Source organism: Scyliorhinus torazame, chromosome 13 (genome assembly GCF_047496885.1).
Source record: "Scyliorhinus torazame isolate Kashiwa2021f chromosome 13, sScyTor2.1, whole genome shotgun sequence".
Classification (NCBI taxonomy): domain Eukaryota; kingdom Metazoa; phylum Chordata; class Chondrichthyes; order Carcharhiniformes; family Scyliorhinidae; genus Scyliorhinus; species Scyliorhinus torazame.
The window spans coordinates 176657837-176673680 of NC_092719.1; the positions used below are offsets into that span (position 1 = coordinate 176657837).

General features: G+C 44.0%; 1 protein-coding gene across 3 annotated transcripts in view; it reads left to right on the forward strand.

Annotated features, from left to right (window-relative positions):
• actr8 (actin related protein 8) overlaps window positions 1-14904 on the forward strand; it is a 34844-nt gene extending 19940 nt beyond the window's left edge. For all 3 annotated transcript variants that reach the window (XM_072472483.1, XM_072472485.1, XM_072472484.1), the window contains exons 9-13: window positions 4596-4691; window positions 5323-5463; window positions 5675-5939; window positions 10408-10571; window positions 14035-14904. In XM_072472483.1, the coding sequence (XP_072328584.1) occupies window positions 4596-4691; window positions 5323-5463; window positions 5675-5939; window positions 10408-10571; window positions 14035-14178 (810 nt within the window). In that variant the 3' untranslated portion in view covers window positions 14179-14904. The remainder of the gene's footprint in view (window positions 1-4595; window positions 4692-5322; window positions 5464-5674; window positions 5940-10407; window positions 10572-14034) is intronic.
• The last annotated feature ends 940 nt before the right edge of the window (window positions 14905-15844 follow it).

Sequence of the window (15844 nt, forward strand, 5' to 3'; positions counted from 1 at the left end):
CATACACATTAACCAACACGACCTCCATTCCCTCCAGCCCGCCACTCACCATTACATATCTACCTCCGCTATCTGCTACGATGTTCTTTGCTTCAAATGCTATCCGTTTCCCCACCAAAATGGCCACCCCTCTATTCTTTGCGTCCAGTCCTGAGTGGAACACCTGTCCCACCCATCCTTTCCTTAACCTAACTTGGTCCGCCACCTTTAGGTGCGTCTCTTGGAGCATAACCACGTCTGCCCTTAGTCCTTTCAAATGCGCGAGCACTCGGGCCCTTTTTATCGGTCCGTTCAGGCCTCTCACGTTCCACGTGATCAGCCTCACTAGGGGGCTACCTGCCCCCCTCCCGTGTCGACTAGCCATTACCTTCTCTGGGCCAGTCCCATATCCCGCCTCCGCGCTCCCGCTCGCTCCCCCAGCGTCGCACACCATCCCCGCCCACCCACTCTTTAGCCATTTCCTTTTGGATTTCCGCAGCAGCAACCCAGTTGTTCCCCCCCCCCCCCCCCCGCTAGATCTCTTTCTAGCATGATTGCTCCCCCCCATATTACTTCCGTAAGTCAGCTGACTTCAACTGACTCCGGCTACTCCTGCTCACTCCTCGACCCCCCCCGTGTGGGGAACTCCCATCCGCCTTGCGCCTGTCTTCCCGCCTTATTCTTTCTGGCGCGGGAACATCCCTTTACCTGACCCGCCTCTTATGGCGCAGATCCCTTTCCCCTCCCCCTCCCCATCCCCATTCTCCAACTATGTCCCGTCTTTCCCCCCTCACCGGCGCCCACATTTCCCCAATGTCTCCCCCCTTCCCAATTTACTTCTCAATTAACTTCAACCATAACATTAACAATAACATTTCCTGCAGCATCAGTCCCTCAGTTCCGATCCAATTTCTCTTCTTTGATGAAGGTCCATGCTTCCTCCGCCGACTCGAAATAATGGTGTCTCTCCTGATACGTGACCCATAGTCTTGCCGGCTGCAGCATCCCGAACTTCACCTTTTATGCAACACCTCTTTGGCTCGGTTAAAGCTCGCCCTCCTTCTCGCCACCTCCGCACTCCAATCCTGGTACACCCGTACCACTGCATTCTCCCATCTGCTACTCCGCACCTTTTTAGCCCATCTCAGGACCTCTTCTCTATCCTTAAGGCGGTAAAATCGCATGATTATCGCCCTGGGTGGTTCTCCCGCTTTTGGTCTTCTCGCCGGAATCCGATTTGCCCACTCCACCTCCAAGGGGCCCGTAGGGGCCTCAGCACCCATCAGTGAGCTCAGCATCGTACTTGCATACGCTCCACAGTCCACTCCTTCCACACCCTCAGGGAGACCCAGTATCCGAAGGTTCTTCCTTCGCGCTCCGTTTTCTAGGGCCTCGATCCTTTCAGTACACTTTTTATGAAGTGCGTCTGTGTCTTAACCGCCATGCCCAGGATCTCGTCCTCAATATCTGTCACCTGCTCCACCACGCGGAGCTCTGTCTCCTGGGTCTTTAGTGTCTCCTTGAGCCCCTCAATTGCCTGTAGCATCGGGGTCAGCACCTCCACGCACCGTCTCACAATTTCATCCTGCTCAGGCCCCCATGTCGCCTGCGCTTTCTCCGCCGCCATCTTGTACTTCTCTCTTTCTGACCCTTTGGTCGACGATTCCTCGCGCTGCAGCCGCCGCCGCCGGTTTTTTCCTCCTTCGTTTGGGGGGGGACTCCCTTCTCACACACCCCACACCGGGTTGCGTCGTCAAAAAATTCCCCGTTGGGGCTCTTAAAAGAGCCCGAAGGTCCGTCGGAGCTGGAGCCGCCAAAACGTGCGGCTAGCTAGGCATCACCGCAACCGGAAGTCGGGCCACAGTTTTTAAAAGCCGCCCCGGGGCACACTCCCACCTGAGCTCCTATGCAGAGGATCTGTCTACCAGATGCACACCGTGGGACACTATTTGTAATTCAAATTGGCGTCCCCTCACACTGAGGCGAATCAGTAATGTAATGGGGGTATTATCAGGCACAGAGGCCTGGTAATTAGATTTAAATTTATTCTTTTAAAAAATAAATTTAGAGTTCCCAATTCATTTTTTCCAATTAAGGGGCAATTTAGCGTGGCCAATCCACCTACCGTACATATCTTTGGGTTGTGGGGGCAAACCCCATGCAAACACGGCGAGAATGTGCAAACTCCACACGGACAGTGACCCAGGGGGATCGAACCTGGGACCTCGGCACCTTGAGGCAGCAGTGCTAACCACTGCACCACCATGCTGCCCTATTTAAATTTATTCTATTGGGATTCCCGACATTGAACATCGAGAATTCCGATACGTCACTGGTGGGGGCGGGGACAATTGTAACCTGTAATCTGATCGTTTGGGTGAACTTTTTGTGCTCCCGTTGCAATTCATGACCACAAATGAGTGTGCAAAATCCCAGCCCACGAGTTATAAAAAGTGCAACCAATGCCTATTGCACTAAATTTCAGGAACAGTTGAAATTACAGATTGATAAAGGAGTGACAGACTCTTCAACCACTGTGAATTAAGAATTGACACAATTTCATTCTGTTGGTGCGCTGCCTGCCCAGACACCTTTCCTAAGTTGATAAATAAAATCAGCAAAGAGAGTGCTGGGTGCAAGTGAGTGTTTTTCCGTGGTCTGCACCAAGGTGTCTACTGAGACCCACTAAAATCTTCCCTTGGGTCCAATATTCTATTCCCCTAACATAAATGCAGGGCTGGAGGACTGCTTTCATTCTGTGTATGGGTCTGCATTGGAATAAAGTTAAAATATACATTTTTAAAATATCCTGCCTTTTGTAAGTACACCTGTCAAGCATCGCTTTAGTCTTCTGTAGAAACATGCACCGAAACGTACATAGAAAATAGAAACAGGAGGAGGGCATTCGGCCATTCAAGCCTGCTCCACCTTTCGTTATGATCATGCTGATCATCGAGTTCAATACCCCGATCCCACCCCCCCTCCCCGCCATATCCCTTGATCCCTTTAGCCACTGCTGCCTCACAAGTAAGTGGAGTTTGTACATTTTCCCCTTGTCTGTGTGGGTTTCCTCCGGGTGCTCTGGTTTCCTCCCACAGTCCAAAGATGTGCAGGTTAGGTGGTTTGGCTATGATCAATTGCCCCTTTGGGGTGGAGTTGCAGGAATAGGGGGGGATTGGGCCTAGGTAGGGTGGTCTTTTGAAGGGTCATTGCAGACTTGATGGGACGAATGGCCTCCTGAACTGCACTGATTCTATGATTCTATCTAATTCCTTTTTGGAATTCCACAACATTTTGGCCTCAACTACTTTATGTGGCCAATTCCACAGATTCACCACTCTCTAGATGAAGAAATTTCTCCTCACCTCAGTCCTAAAAGGTTTACCCCTTATCCTCAAACTATGACCCCTAATTCTGGACTCCCCCACCATTGGGAACATTTTTTCTGAATCTACCCTGTCTAGCCTGTTAGAATTTTGTAAGTTTCTATGAGATCCCTTTTTACTCTTCTAAACTCCAATAAATATAATAATAATCTTTATTAGTGTCATAAGTAGGCTTACATTAACAGTGCACTGAAGTTACTCTGAAAATCCCCTTGTCCCACACTCCGGCGCCTGTTCAGGTACACTGAGGGAGGATTCAGAATGCCCAATTCGCCTAACAAGCATGTCTTTCGGGACTTGTGGGAGGAAACCGGAGCACCCAGAGGAAACCCACGCAGACACTGGGAGTACGTGCAGACTCCGCACGGACAGTGACCCAAGCTGAAAATCAAACCCGGGGCCCTGGAGCTGTGAAGCAACAGTGCTAACCACTGTGCTACCGTGCTGCCCTAGCCATCCTAACCAAGTTAGGCTCTTCTCATATGACAGCCTCGCCATCACAGGAATCAGCCTGGTAAACCTTCGCTGCACTCTGCAGCAAAAATATCAACAATTTGCATTTATTCAGCACTTTACACTTGGTAAAGCGACCCAAGGTACTTCACAAGAATGTTATCAAACAAAATTTGATATGGAGCCCCAAAAGGCGATGCAAGAGAGGTAGAGAAGCAGAGGTTTAAGGATTAAGCATCCTTGGCAGCACGACCTCCAATTGTGGAGCGATTAAAATTAGGGATGCTCAAGAGTTTAGAGTTGGAAGAGCAGAAGAGATCTCGGTGGTTATAGAACTGATGGAGATTACAGAGATAGGAAGAGGTGAATCTATGGAGGAATTTTAAAATGAGGATGAGAATTTTAAATTAGGGCATTGAGAGCCAGTGTAGGTTAGTGAGAATGGGGGTTGTGGGTGAACAGGATGTGTGAAGGTTAGGAGTTTGCAGAGGATTTGAACATGGGAGAATAGGCAGGAGTGCAGTGGAATAGTCAAGAATAACTTTTAAAATACTCAATCATTTTCACCTAACGTCCCATGCCTTACATTAAAAAATAACTTACAAGTAATCAGTATACAAGTCAGTAAACCAGATTAAAATGGGAATCTCTGATCTTATTTCATTCCTTCAGTCATCTCTTTCCACCCCCCTCCCCCACCTTGAATGATGATGTTAAGTTGAAAGCATTATAAAGGTGTAGAGTAAAATGTTACACTTGTTCCATTTCACTAAACAGGACATTTCTGGAATTCAGGATCATGAATTCAAGGTCCGTCAACCAGATTCTCCAGCATTATTATTCCAGTTGCGACAAGGAGATGAAAAGCTGCAGGTGACTGAAACGTGTATTTTAAAGATGTTTTCTTTGAGTAACATTATAATTTGTAAACAATGAAGAATTTGCAGTCTTTCTTCTAAATAAGAATTTTGAGTTCAGTCTGAGCTCAATGCTGTATTTGAAGAAACAGGAATATTGAATTTTTCTGTCCAGACAGCTACCACTGGTTTTCATTGTCCGTTGTGGGTAAAGGTGAATTCGATTTTTATCCACCAAAATTCAGTCAAAGCCAAAGGTAATTGTAAAGAACAAACTAGCCATCATACTGTTCCTGAATGCAGTCTAAAGAAAAACCAGCAGTATCTTCTGATGATGAAAAAGTGTATTATTACCTTTCTTGGGCATTGCAGCAACAAATAATTGAGATGATTGGGAAGAAACTAAAGAGGCTTGCAAATTTTTTAATGAGCCATAATTTCTCTGCATTATTAATAATTCCAGGATAAGTCTATTTCAGATCGGGCGGCCTTTAGACTTGAATTAATTTGGTCAAAAATGAGGACTTGAAATCTTTGATAGGCACTTGGGAATTTTAGCCTGCCATTCAGATGCTAATTCAGAACCAGATAAAAACTATTTTGAGCTATGAATGCTGGTTAATAAATTTAATATTTGCTCACGATAGGCACCGATGGCACTGTTTTATCCAACTACTTTTGGAATTGTGGGACAGAAGATAACCTCGTTGCAACACCGATCTCATGGTGATTCAGAAGATCCATATGATGAGCATTACTTAGTGGCAACCCAAAGTAAACAGGAGCAGGTGAGGGTGACTAATTTGATAATACTTAGCAGAAAAGTCTCTTTAAATTGACAGATATGTAGCGAAATGGAAGAGACGCAAGTAAATCATTAATCGTTGCAAAACAATATAATCTGCAGAGACAATAATGGCTTTGTGCTTGTAAAATCTTAGAACTAGTTACACATTTTATACCGAGCCGCTTAATATGTTACCACTGCTATTGCCGTAGGCTGCCAAAGCTATTGCCGAGAGGAAAGCATTAGCCAAGTATGCTGGATTTGAAGGAGAATCAGGCATTCAGAACACCGACAGTGCAGAGAAGAGTCATTCTCATGAACTAGAACTTGGAATGTCTCAGCATGATTGCCTATTGGGAGGAATTGATTCTGAGGATCTCCCAGCTGCTCTGATGGCCAGAAAAACAACTGTGTCACAATTTGAAGGAAAGGCTTTGGGGCTCGACAAATCAATACTGCACAGTATTGATTGCTGTGGTAAGATTAACTATGAAATGTACTGTAGTTTTATAAAAATAAGTGATGGGCATTCATTTGAAAACTGCTTTCAATCCTTGTTACATTTACAGGGCAGTGTGTATACTTTAAAACAAAAGATAAATAGCATTTTGGGTCATCAAATGCAAGAATAAAGATAATTGTGTGTCGTTTTGGGTATCTCATAGGAAGGACATTAAAGATTTTCCAGCATTCACTAGAATGATTCCTGAAATGGGAAACTAGAGTTAAAAGGAGAAACTTGAGATGTTTTGAATGTTATCAATGCACAGAGAAGCTAAGAGGAGATTTAATAATAGTTTTGGTTCAGAGATTTGAAGGATTTTTTTGAGTGGTTGGAGAAACATCATTTCCTTTGGCGAGGAAGTCAATGACGAGGGATCATCAGTTTAAAATGATCACAGAATGAGGGCAGATGTTAGAGAAAATGATTTATGTAGAGCATTGGTGGCATATAGAATACTTTGTCAGAGAGAATGGTTAAAGCAAAGACCATCAGACTTGTGAGGAAAAACGTTTGAATAATAATAATTACTGGATGAGCTGAAGAATCCTCCAATTAAATATTGGGAAGACTGACGCCATTATTTTCGGTCCCTGTTCCAAAGCCATTCCTCAACTGCTGACTCCATCTCTCTCCCTGGCAACAGGCTGAGATTAAGCATCTATTTGCAACCTTTGCATCAGAGATGAGCTTCATATTCGTGCCATTGCTAAGACCATTTAGGGGATGGTTTAGCACACTGGGCTAAATAGCTGGCTTGTAATGCAGAACAAGGCAGCAGCGCGGGTTCAATTCCCGTACCGGCCTCCCCGAACAGGCACCGGAATGTGACGACTAGGGGCTTTTCGCAGTAACTTCATTGAAGCCCAATTGTGACAATAAGTGAGTATTATTGTTATCTCCGTTCATTTCCACATCTGTAACATCGTCTGTCTTTACCTCCTGTCTCAACTTAAATCCTAATTTCTGCCTTTGTTGCCTCTAGACTCAACTATTCCAATGCACTCTTGGCTGGTCTCCTAATTTCTACCCTCCATCGACTGGAAGTAATCCAAAATGCTGCTGCTCATATCTTACCTCACAGCAAGCAAGCCCTGTTCCACTATGACTCCTGTGCTCTCTAATCTACATTGACTCCTGATCAAACAACATCTTGATTTTAATCATTCTCATCTTTTTTTTCAAAATCCTCATTCCCCTTTTTTTGTAATAGCCCCTGTTGCTCTTTTTAATGAGTGGAATACTGTCCCACCAGAGTCACCAATAATGTTGCCAATCGGCACCAGAGTAAGGTTGCTAATTCGTAATGATGCTCTTTAGAGTCGCCAGGTATCAAAGGATACCACCACAAGGCTTTACCGGATATGGATCAAAGACCAAACAACCAGTTAGTCAGTTCAAGTTCAAAGATAGTTTATTTACACACAAGGATTACTTCGACATGCAACATAAAACACGACAAGTTAAACTACACCTAACAACTACAATAACCTATACTTAGAATCATAGAAGTTTACAGCATGGAAACAGGCCCTTCGGCCCAACCAGTCCATGCCGCCCAGTTTTTACCATTAAGCTAGTCCCAGTTGCCCGCACTTGGCCCATAACCCTCTATACCCATCTTACCCATGTAACTATCTAAATGTTTTTTAAAAGACACAATTGTACCCGCCTCTACTACTACCTCTGGCAGCCCATTCCAGACACTCACTACCCTCTGAGTGAAGAAATTGCCCCTCTGGGCCCTTCTGCATCTCTCCCCTCTCACCTTAAACCTATGCCCTCTAGTTTTAGACTCCCCTACCTTTGGGAAAAGATGTTGACTATCTACCTTATCTATGCCCCTCATTATTTTATAGACCTCTATAAGATCACCCCTAAGCCTCCTACACTCCAAGGAAAAAAGTCCCAGTCTATCCAGCCTCTCCTTATAACTCAAACCATCAAGTCCCGGCAACATCCTAGTAAATCTTTTCTGCACTTTTTCCAGTTTAATAATATCCTTCCTATAATAGGGTGACCAGAACTGCACACAGTATTCCAAGTGTGGCCATACCAATGTCTTGTACAACTTCAACAAGACGTCCCAACTCCTGTATTCAATGTTCTAACCAATGAAACCAAGCATGCCGAATGCCTTCTTCACCACCCTGTCCACCTGCGACTCCACCTTCAAGGAGCTATGAACCTGTACTCCTAGATCTCTTTGTTCTATAACTCTCCCCAACGTCATACCATTAACTGAGTAGGTCCTGGCCTGATTCGATCTGCCAAAATGCATCACCTCACATTTATCTAAATTAAACTCCATCTGCCATTCGTCGGCCCACTGGCCTAATTGATCAAGATCCCGTTGCAATCCTAGATAACCTTCTTCACTATCCACTGTGCCACCAATCTTGGTGTCATCTGCAAACTTACTAACCATGCCTCCTAAATTCTCATCCAAATCATTAATATAAATCACAAATAACAGTGGACCCAGCACCGATCCCTGAGCCACACCACTGGTCACAGGCCTCCAGTTTGAAAAACAACCCTCTACAACCACCCTCTGCCTTCTGTCGTCCAGCCAATTTTGAATCCAATTGGCAACCTCACCCTGGATCCCGTGAGCTTTAACCTTCTGCAACAACCTACCATGCGGTACCTTGTCAAAGGCTTTGCTAAAGTCCATGTAGACAACGTCTACTGCACTGCCCTCATCTACCTTCTTGGTCACCCCCTCAAAAAACTCAATCAAATTTGAGAGACATGATTTTCCACGCACAAAGCCACGCTGACTGCCCCGAATCAGTCCTTGCCTCTCTAAATGCTTGTAGATCCTGTCTCTCAGAATACCTTCTAGCAACTTACCTACTACAGACGTTAGGCTCACCGGTCTGTAGTTCCCAGGCTTTTCCCTGCTGCCCTTCTTAAACAAGGGCACAACATTCGCCACTCTCCAATCTTCAGGCACCTCACCTGTGGCTGCCGATGATTCAAATATCTCTGTTAGGGGACCCGCAATTTCCTCCCTAGCCTCCCACAACACCCTGGGATACATTTCATCAGGTCCCAGGGATTTATCTACCTTGATGCGCTTTAAGACTTAAGCACCTCCTCCTCTGTAATATGCACACTTCTCAAGACATCACTATTTATTTCCCTTAGTTTCCTAACATCCATGCCTTTCTCCACCGTGAATACCGATGAGAAATATTCATTCAGGATCTCACCCAACTCTTGTGGCTCTGCACATAGATGCCCTTGTTGATCCTTAAGAGGCCCTACTCTGTCCCTAGTTACTCTTTTCCCCTTTATGTATTTGTAGAATCTCTTTGGATTCTCCCTTGCATTATTTGCCAAAGCAATTTCATGTCCCCTTTTTGCCCTCCTGATTTCCCTCTGAACTCTATTTCGACAATCTCTATACTCTTCAAGGGATCCACTTGATCCCACTTGACTTCAGGGCAACCGGCTCTTTGCAGATGAACAAGGCTTTTGTTTGGATCTTGCGTGGCTGGGTAGAAGAAGTGGCTTCGTTTCTGCTGGGCTCATCCGTCTGGTAGCGATCGTTGGTCTTGAACTTGTCTTCTGGTCGTAATGATACACTTGGTTTTAGGCGTAGGCCGGGGCCAAGAGAGACCGAACACGTGGCTGTGTCTCTTTTTATCCCTCTGGGACTTCGCGCTCTTTGGGGCGGTCCTCAGCTTTGGACCCAATAATTTGACAGGCTTCGGTCACTGCCTTCAATTTTGGCCAATAAAGGGGCGGATGCCTTGATGGCTGGGCATGTCCTGAGCGGTCATTGACCTTGGCTGTTTGGGCTTTCTTAGCAAAGGGAGTGGCGCCGGTTAGTCTGCATCTGTATCGGTTACCTGAGTACAGTCCTTTTGTTCTGGGGAAATGGACCATTAGAATGCAAACGAGCAGGGGTTTCGATCGCGTCTAGCTATCTGGGTTGTAAATACACACACAAGCTCTGAGTGTGTCTGACTCCTGGGTTGGCCATAATTCCCATGGTCCTTTGCAGGTGGCCATCTGAGATGGCGACACCCCCCAGTCCCACAATGCTACAAGGTATCTCCGCTTCTCCAATTCCAGCTGTTGACCATGCTCCAACATTGGTGGTCATGCTTTTTGTTGCCAATGCACCAAATGGTCACCTTCTGTGCTGGGTGGTTCTATGATTCTGTACTTCAACAAAGAGCTGTTGGAGTCATTTAAGTATGTTTAAATTGACTTATCGAAATGAGTGATACTCTCTTCTTGTAGATGCTGTCTTATGGAGCAATCAAGCTCCGGATTCTGTCTGACATCTCAAGTTTAATGGATTAATTCGATAAGGTTATTTTGAACAAGCTCCTTATATAATTTGGGAAAGAATCAATCAAAACCCCGTGCTATCTTAATATTATCTTGTTACTGTGCATTACATAAGAAAACCATGTACACTTTCAGGCTCGGATGAAACAAAAAAGAAAATGTACAGTTCCATTTTGGTGGTTGGAGGAGGCCTAATGTTCCATGGGACTCAAGAATTTTTACAACACAGAATTCTCAATAAGATGCCACCTTCATTCCGCAGAATAGTAGAGAATGTTGAAGTTATCACAAGACCCAAGGTGAGAAAAATAATGTTGTACCAATATGGTATTGTTATTAAGAGGTTAGATTAAATCTCTGGCTGATCTAGATTACCGACAGGTGAGAAGGCCATCAAAGACGCACAGTTTTACATTTATTCTTTAATAGGATGTGGGTGCCGCTGGCAACACCAGCATTTGTTGCCCATCCTTAATTGCCCTTGAGCTGAGGCGCAAGTTAAGAGTCAACCACAATGCTGTGGATCTGGAGTCTCAGGATGGCAGGTTTCCTTCCCAGACGGACATTATTGAAACAGATGGGCTTTTACAATAACCGACAATGATTTCATGGGCAACATTACTGAGACTAGTTTTATAATTCCAGATTTATTAATTGAATTTAAGTTTCACAAGCTGCCATGGTGGGAATTGAACCCCTGGCCCCTGATCATTAGCCTCAGCCTCTGGACTACTCGTCCGGTGAAATTAACATTACGCCACTGTCTTCCCATAACGTCATCAAAGTCTTCAGCTGACCGATGGTGACTTCAGCATTTGTCCTATAGAGTCACCCGCAAGTGAAAAGGTGAGAATCATTTTAACTCCTGGGCAAAACAAGCGACACACAGCAAGCAGGCATGACTCCTGTTAGCATTCTGCTTGCTGACTTCCCGATCAAAATATCAGAGAACAGCTGTCCTAACAGCAGGAGGTCAGCAGCCGAGATTCTAAGGAACATCCCTTGCTTAAGGTCAGAGTTATGGCTGGCGAATCCTCCTGACACATCAGGAAATCTTGAGGAAAATATCTAAAATGTACCGCATTCGGCTTCTTTTGGCTTTGGCTGATGCACCCTGCAGGTTTTGGCTGGTGAGGGAAGTCATTGCTACTCCCTTGTTAAATATACAGTGAACAAAAAGTTCCATGTTCTTTAAAAAAATCTTTGATCATTTTGAATCTCACATATGAATATTTCTAAATATTTGAGGACCTTTCTTTTTAAAACAATGTTTTTAAGGGGCAATTTAGCGTGGCCAATCCACCTACCCTGCACATATTTGGGTTGTGGGGGTGAAACCCATGCAAACTCAAGGAGAATATGCAAGCTCCACACAGACAGTGACCCAGGGCCGAGATAGAACCTGGGACCTCGGCGCGTGAAGCAGACTGCTGCCCATATTTGAGGACCTTTAATCCACTATAATTTAATGCCAAGTTCCACAACTCCAGCTTGTAGAATCACAGATTATTCTGAAATGTATTTCTTGTCTTGGATACAGATTAATTTTACTGGAACAGCATTTCTAAATGAATCCAACTGCATCAATAATTAGAGTTCCTAACGGAAGCTTGACTTTCATTTACCCCACTGCATAATTTTGAATGTTCTGCAGAATGTACCTAATGATATCGCAAATCAGCACTCCCAGTGAATTTAGTTGCCCACATGCCAGCTCATCTCAGTGACAGAATCTACTTTAACTTGCCCACCTATTGGAAACTATGTGGCGTGTGGGGCAATTAAAATGGAGTGGGAATTTTACCCATCCTTCCTTGCTCTGATATGCCTAAATTTTAAGTTATTGGCAGCAAGAATATCCACCAAGAGTTTGAGTGGAGCTTTTTAAATATGCAAATTGTGCCCCAATGTTGCACTTTAAACCTAAGGACAGAGCAGCACCCATTTGGACTTCTGGAAACCTCATTTTAAAATTTAGAAATTACTTTATCATTTGTACCTAGCCTACCTGCACACAGGCTTTACGGAGAACCACATTCATCCAATTTAGAGGATGGAAAATCCTGTCGACTTCAATTAATGCATATTCCACCTCTGTATACACGTTTGTCATGCATTCTGAAGCATTAAATCCTAAGTTTTTACCCCATGTATTTTGAGACGATTGTAACGAGCATCCTGATGGTGTAAAATAATCATCTATATTGGTTACCATCTCCTCATCTCAAAGTTGAGCCCTCTGTTACAAATGCTACATCCAATAATCTTAGTTTTCTCTCCCCACTCTAAATTTTGCAGCCTGATGCTGTAAAAGAATAGAATAATGCTCTGCACCCAGAGCAGTTTCTCCAGCACCTCTACAAACCTGAGCAAAATACAAATAAATCATTCTTGTCTGTAGAATGATTCCTGCATTTAATACCCTCCACACCTCGCTTTCCACTGTTATCATCTTTGTTGTGCCCTTTTCTTCCCTTTTGTACCGTGTCTTATCTTTTGTCTTCCCATTTCTGTTCTTGCTTTTGTCAGTCCCTCCCTACTAACTCTTCCTAAATACTCTTGTTGTGTAAGTTAACTCATGAAAAAAATGACTGCCCTAGGTAATATCTCAAGAATCTATTATGGAGGAAGTCTTAATGTGCATTTAGAAAATCATAGTGTCAATATTTTTTAAGAAACGGAAATTTTGTTTGACAAATTTGTTGGAGGTTTTTGAATCTGCAACTAGTAGCAGAGATAAATGACAGCCAGTAGATGTAGTATACATAGATTTCCAAAAGGCATTCAAGATGCCGGACGAAGGCAGCACGGTGGCACAGTGGTTAGCATGGCTGCTTCACGGCACTGAGGTCCCAGGTTCGATCCCGGCTCTGGGTCACTGTCCGTGCGGAGTTTGCACATTCATAGAATTACAGTGCAGAAGGAGGCCATTCGGCCCATCGAGTCTGCACCGGCTCTTAGAAAGAGCACCCTACCCAAGTCCACACCTCCACCCTATCCCCATAACCCAGTAACCCCACTAAGGGCACTTTTTGGACACTAAGGGCAATTTAGCACTGCCAATGGGGTAAATGAAAGTCAAGCTTCCGTTAGGAACTCTAATTTTGGACTGTGTGAGGAAACCGGAGCACCCGGAGGAAACCCACGCGCACACGGGGAGAACGTGCAAACTCCGCACAGACAGTGACCCAAGCTGGGAATCGAACCTGGGACTCTGGAGCTGTGAAGCAATTGTGCTAACCACTATGCTACCGTGCTGTCCATTCTCCCCGTGTTTGTGTGGGTTTCGCCCCCACAACCCAAAAGATGTGCAGGGTAGGTGGATTGGCCATGCTAAATTGCCCCTTAATTAGAAAAAGTGAATTGGGTACAATAAATTTTTTAAAATAAGATGCGACACGAGAGGTTAATATGCACAATCTTAGTTTTGGAGGATTTTTTTAATTTTGAGAGTCTGAGTGGATGTATTAGTGGGAGCAAATCCTGTGCTTTGTCTCAAGAAGAAAAAGCAGCCTTTCTATCATCCTCTGGTGAAAATATGTTGGTCTTTAGGAATTAAGTTGCATATCCAAAATAGAATTTGTTGGAAAATCTGCATCTCTGTTTACTCTGTTATTTTTATTCTCTTTGACATTCACTGAGCTTTAAAACATTCCAAAAGTGTTTCTAGAAAATGCAGAGCAATACGGTACAGTTTTAAGATGCCTTTCACCAATCTGTTGGAGAGATTCTTAAGCTGAGTCTTTTATCTTTTATCATTAGGACATGGATCCACGCTTGATAGCATGGAAAGGTGGTGCTGTTCTGGCTTGTCTAGATACAACACAGGAACTGTGGGTACATCAGCGTGAGTGGCAACGGTTTGGAGTGCGCATGCTGCGGGAGAGAGCACCATTTGTATGGTGAAAGGTCCTATCCATAATGACCCTGACAAAATAAATGTTTGTGACTGATTTTTCTGAAAGCTTGGACATATATTAATTTTGTTTGTTGTCCTTTTATTGTAAGAAAATGATACAATTGTAAAATTGTTACTGAATTTATTAAAAGGTCTGCAGTTATATGTACAGTATTTTTTTTAAAATGAAGAGGAAGAGTTTATCCAAAGTCATGTCACTGCTACAAAACCATTTTCCCGATGATGCTGTTACTGTGCAAATATTTTGTATTGCTGATAGAAGAGACACGGAGATTCACCCCGGTGGGATTCTCCGTTCCCGCTGCAGTGAATGGAGATTTGGCTGGGTGCCAAACTCCGTCCTCGCTGACAGCGGTAGCGAGGCGAACTCACGGCGGAGAATCCCACCCGTGCTGTCTAAGCTCTTTGTCTTTCACTCGTCAGGACAGAATCGTAAGAATACCAAATTTCAACAGATACAAAAAATTTATACTGTATGAGAAAAGCGTGCTTTATTGATGGGCAAGTGGACTCTGGTAGAGGCATTGCCATGGATAATGCAAAAGGGAACAGTTATCTCTTAAGCTTTTGTTTAGTTGGAAAAAAAGGCACGATGCCTAGACAAGTTATTTTTGTTTGCAACACACCAGATCCTGCAAATGAATATATGCAGCTTCTACCAAACTCCATTTGTATATTTTGTATTCATTATAAATAAAGGTTTGCCTAACTCACATTTGTCCTAAATTTAAAAAATGTAAGCGCATTTATCAAACTATTTACGAATTATTATTTATATTTAAAATTACTGTGTTGGAAGAGATGATTTGCTGTTTTGTTGTTTCAGACACCCATATAATAATAATCTTCATTGTCACAAGTAGGCTTACATTACTGTAAGTTACTGTGAAAAGCCCCTAGTCGACACATTCCGGCGCCTGTTCGGGTACACAGAGGGAGAATTCAGAATGTCCAAATTACCTAACAGCATTTCTTTCGGGACTTGCGGGAGAAAACTGGAGCACCCGGAGGAAACCCACGCAGACACAGGGGGAACGTGCAGGCTCTGCATACACTGACCCATGCCAGGAATCCAACCTGGGATCCTGGAGCTGTGAAGCAACAGTGCTAACCACTGTGCTACAGTGCTGCCCTCTTTGAAATGATTTCAACCAGATAGCCTTTAGTTTTCCTTCGGCAGACAAGGGATATCTTGCAATGAAGTACCAATATCCCAGCAGCTGCAGGTTATTTTTGTTCATACTCCCAGTCCACTTATGGGGTCTTGGCTTAGAGTTTAGCTACTTTTTTTTTTAAGCTATGGGTAAAACAATCAGGTTACAAATAAAACATTATTCCCATCTTCATTTTGAAGACAACTGGCTGGAAATATACTTGTGTCAAGATGCAGTGGCATTATACAAAGCTTTGTGCTGGTGTTGGAGAAGCAAAGTCCATAGGATCCACGTGCATAGGAACAGAAGAAGGCCATTCAGCCCATCGAGTCTGCTCCACAATTCAATATGATCATGGCTGATTGTCCACTTCAATGCCTTTTGCCCAACACTATCCCCACATCCCTTTGTCATTGGTAGTTAGAAATCTGTCAATCTCTACTTTGGACATACTCAATGACTGAGCTTCCACAGCAATCTGGGATAGAGAATTTTAAAG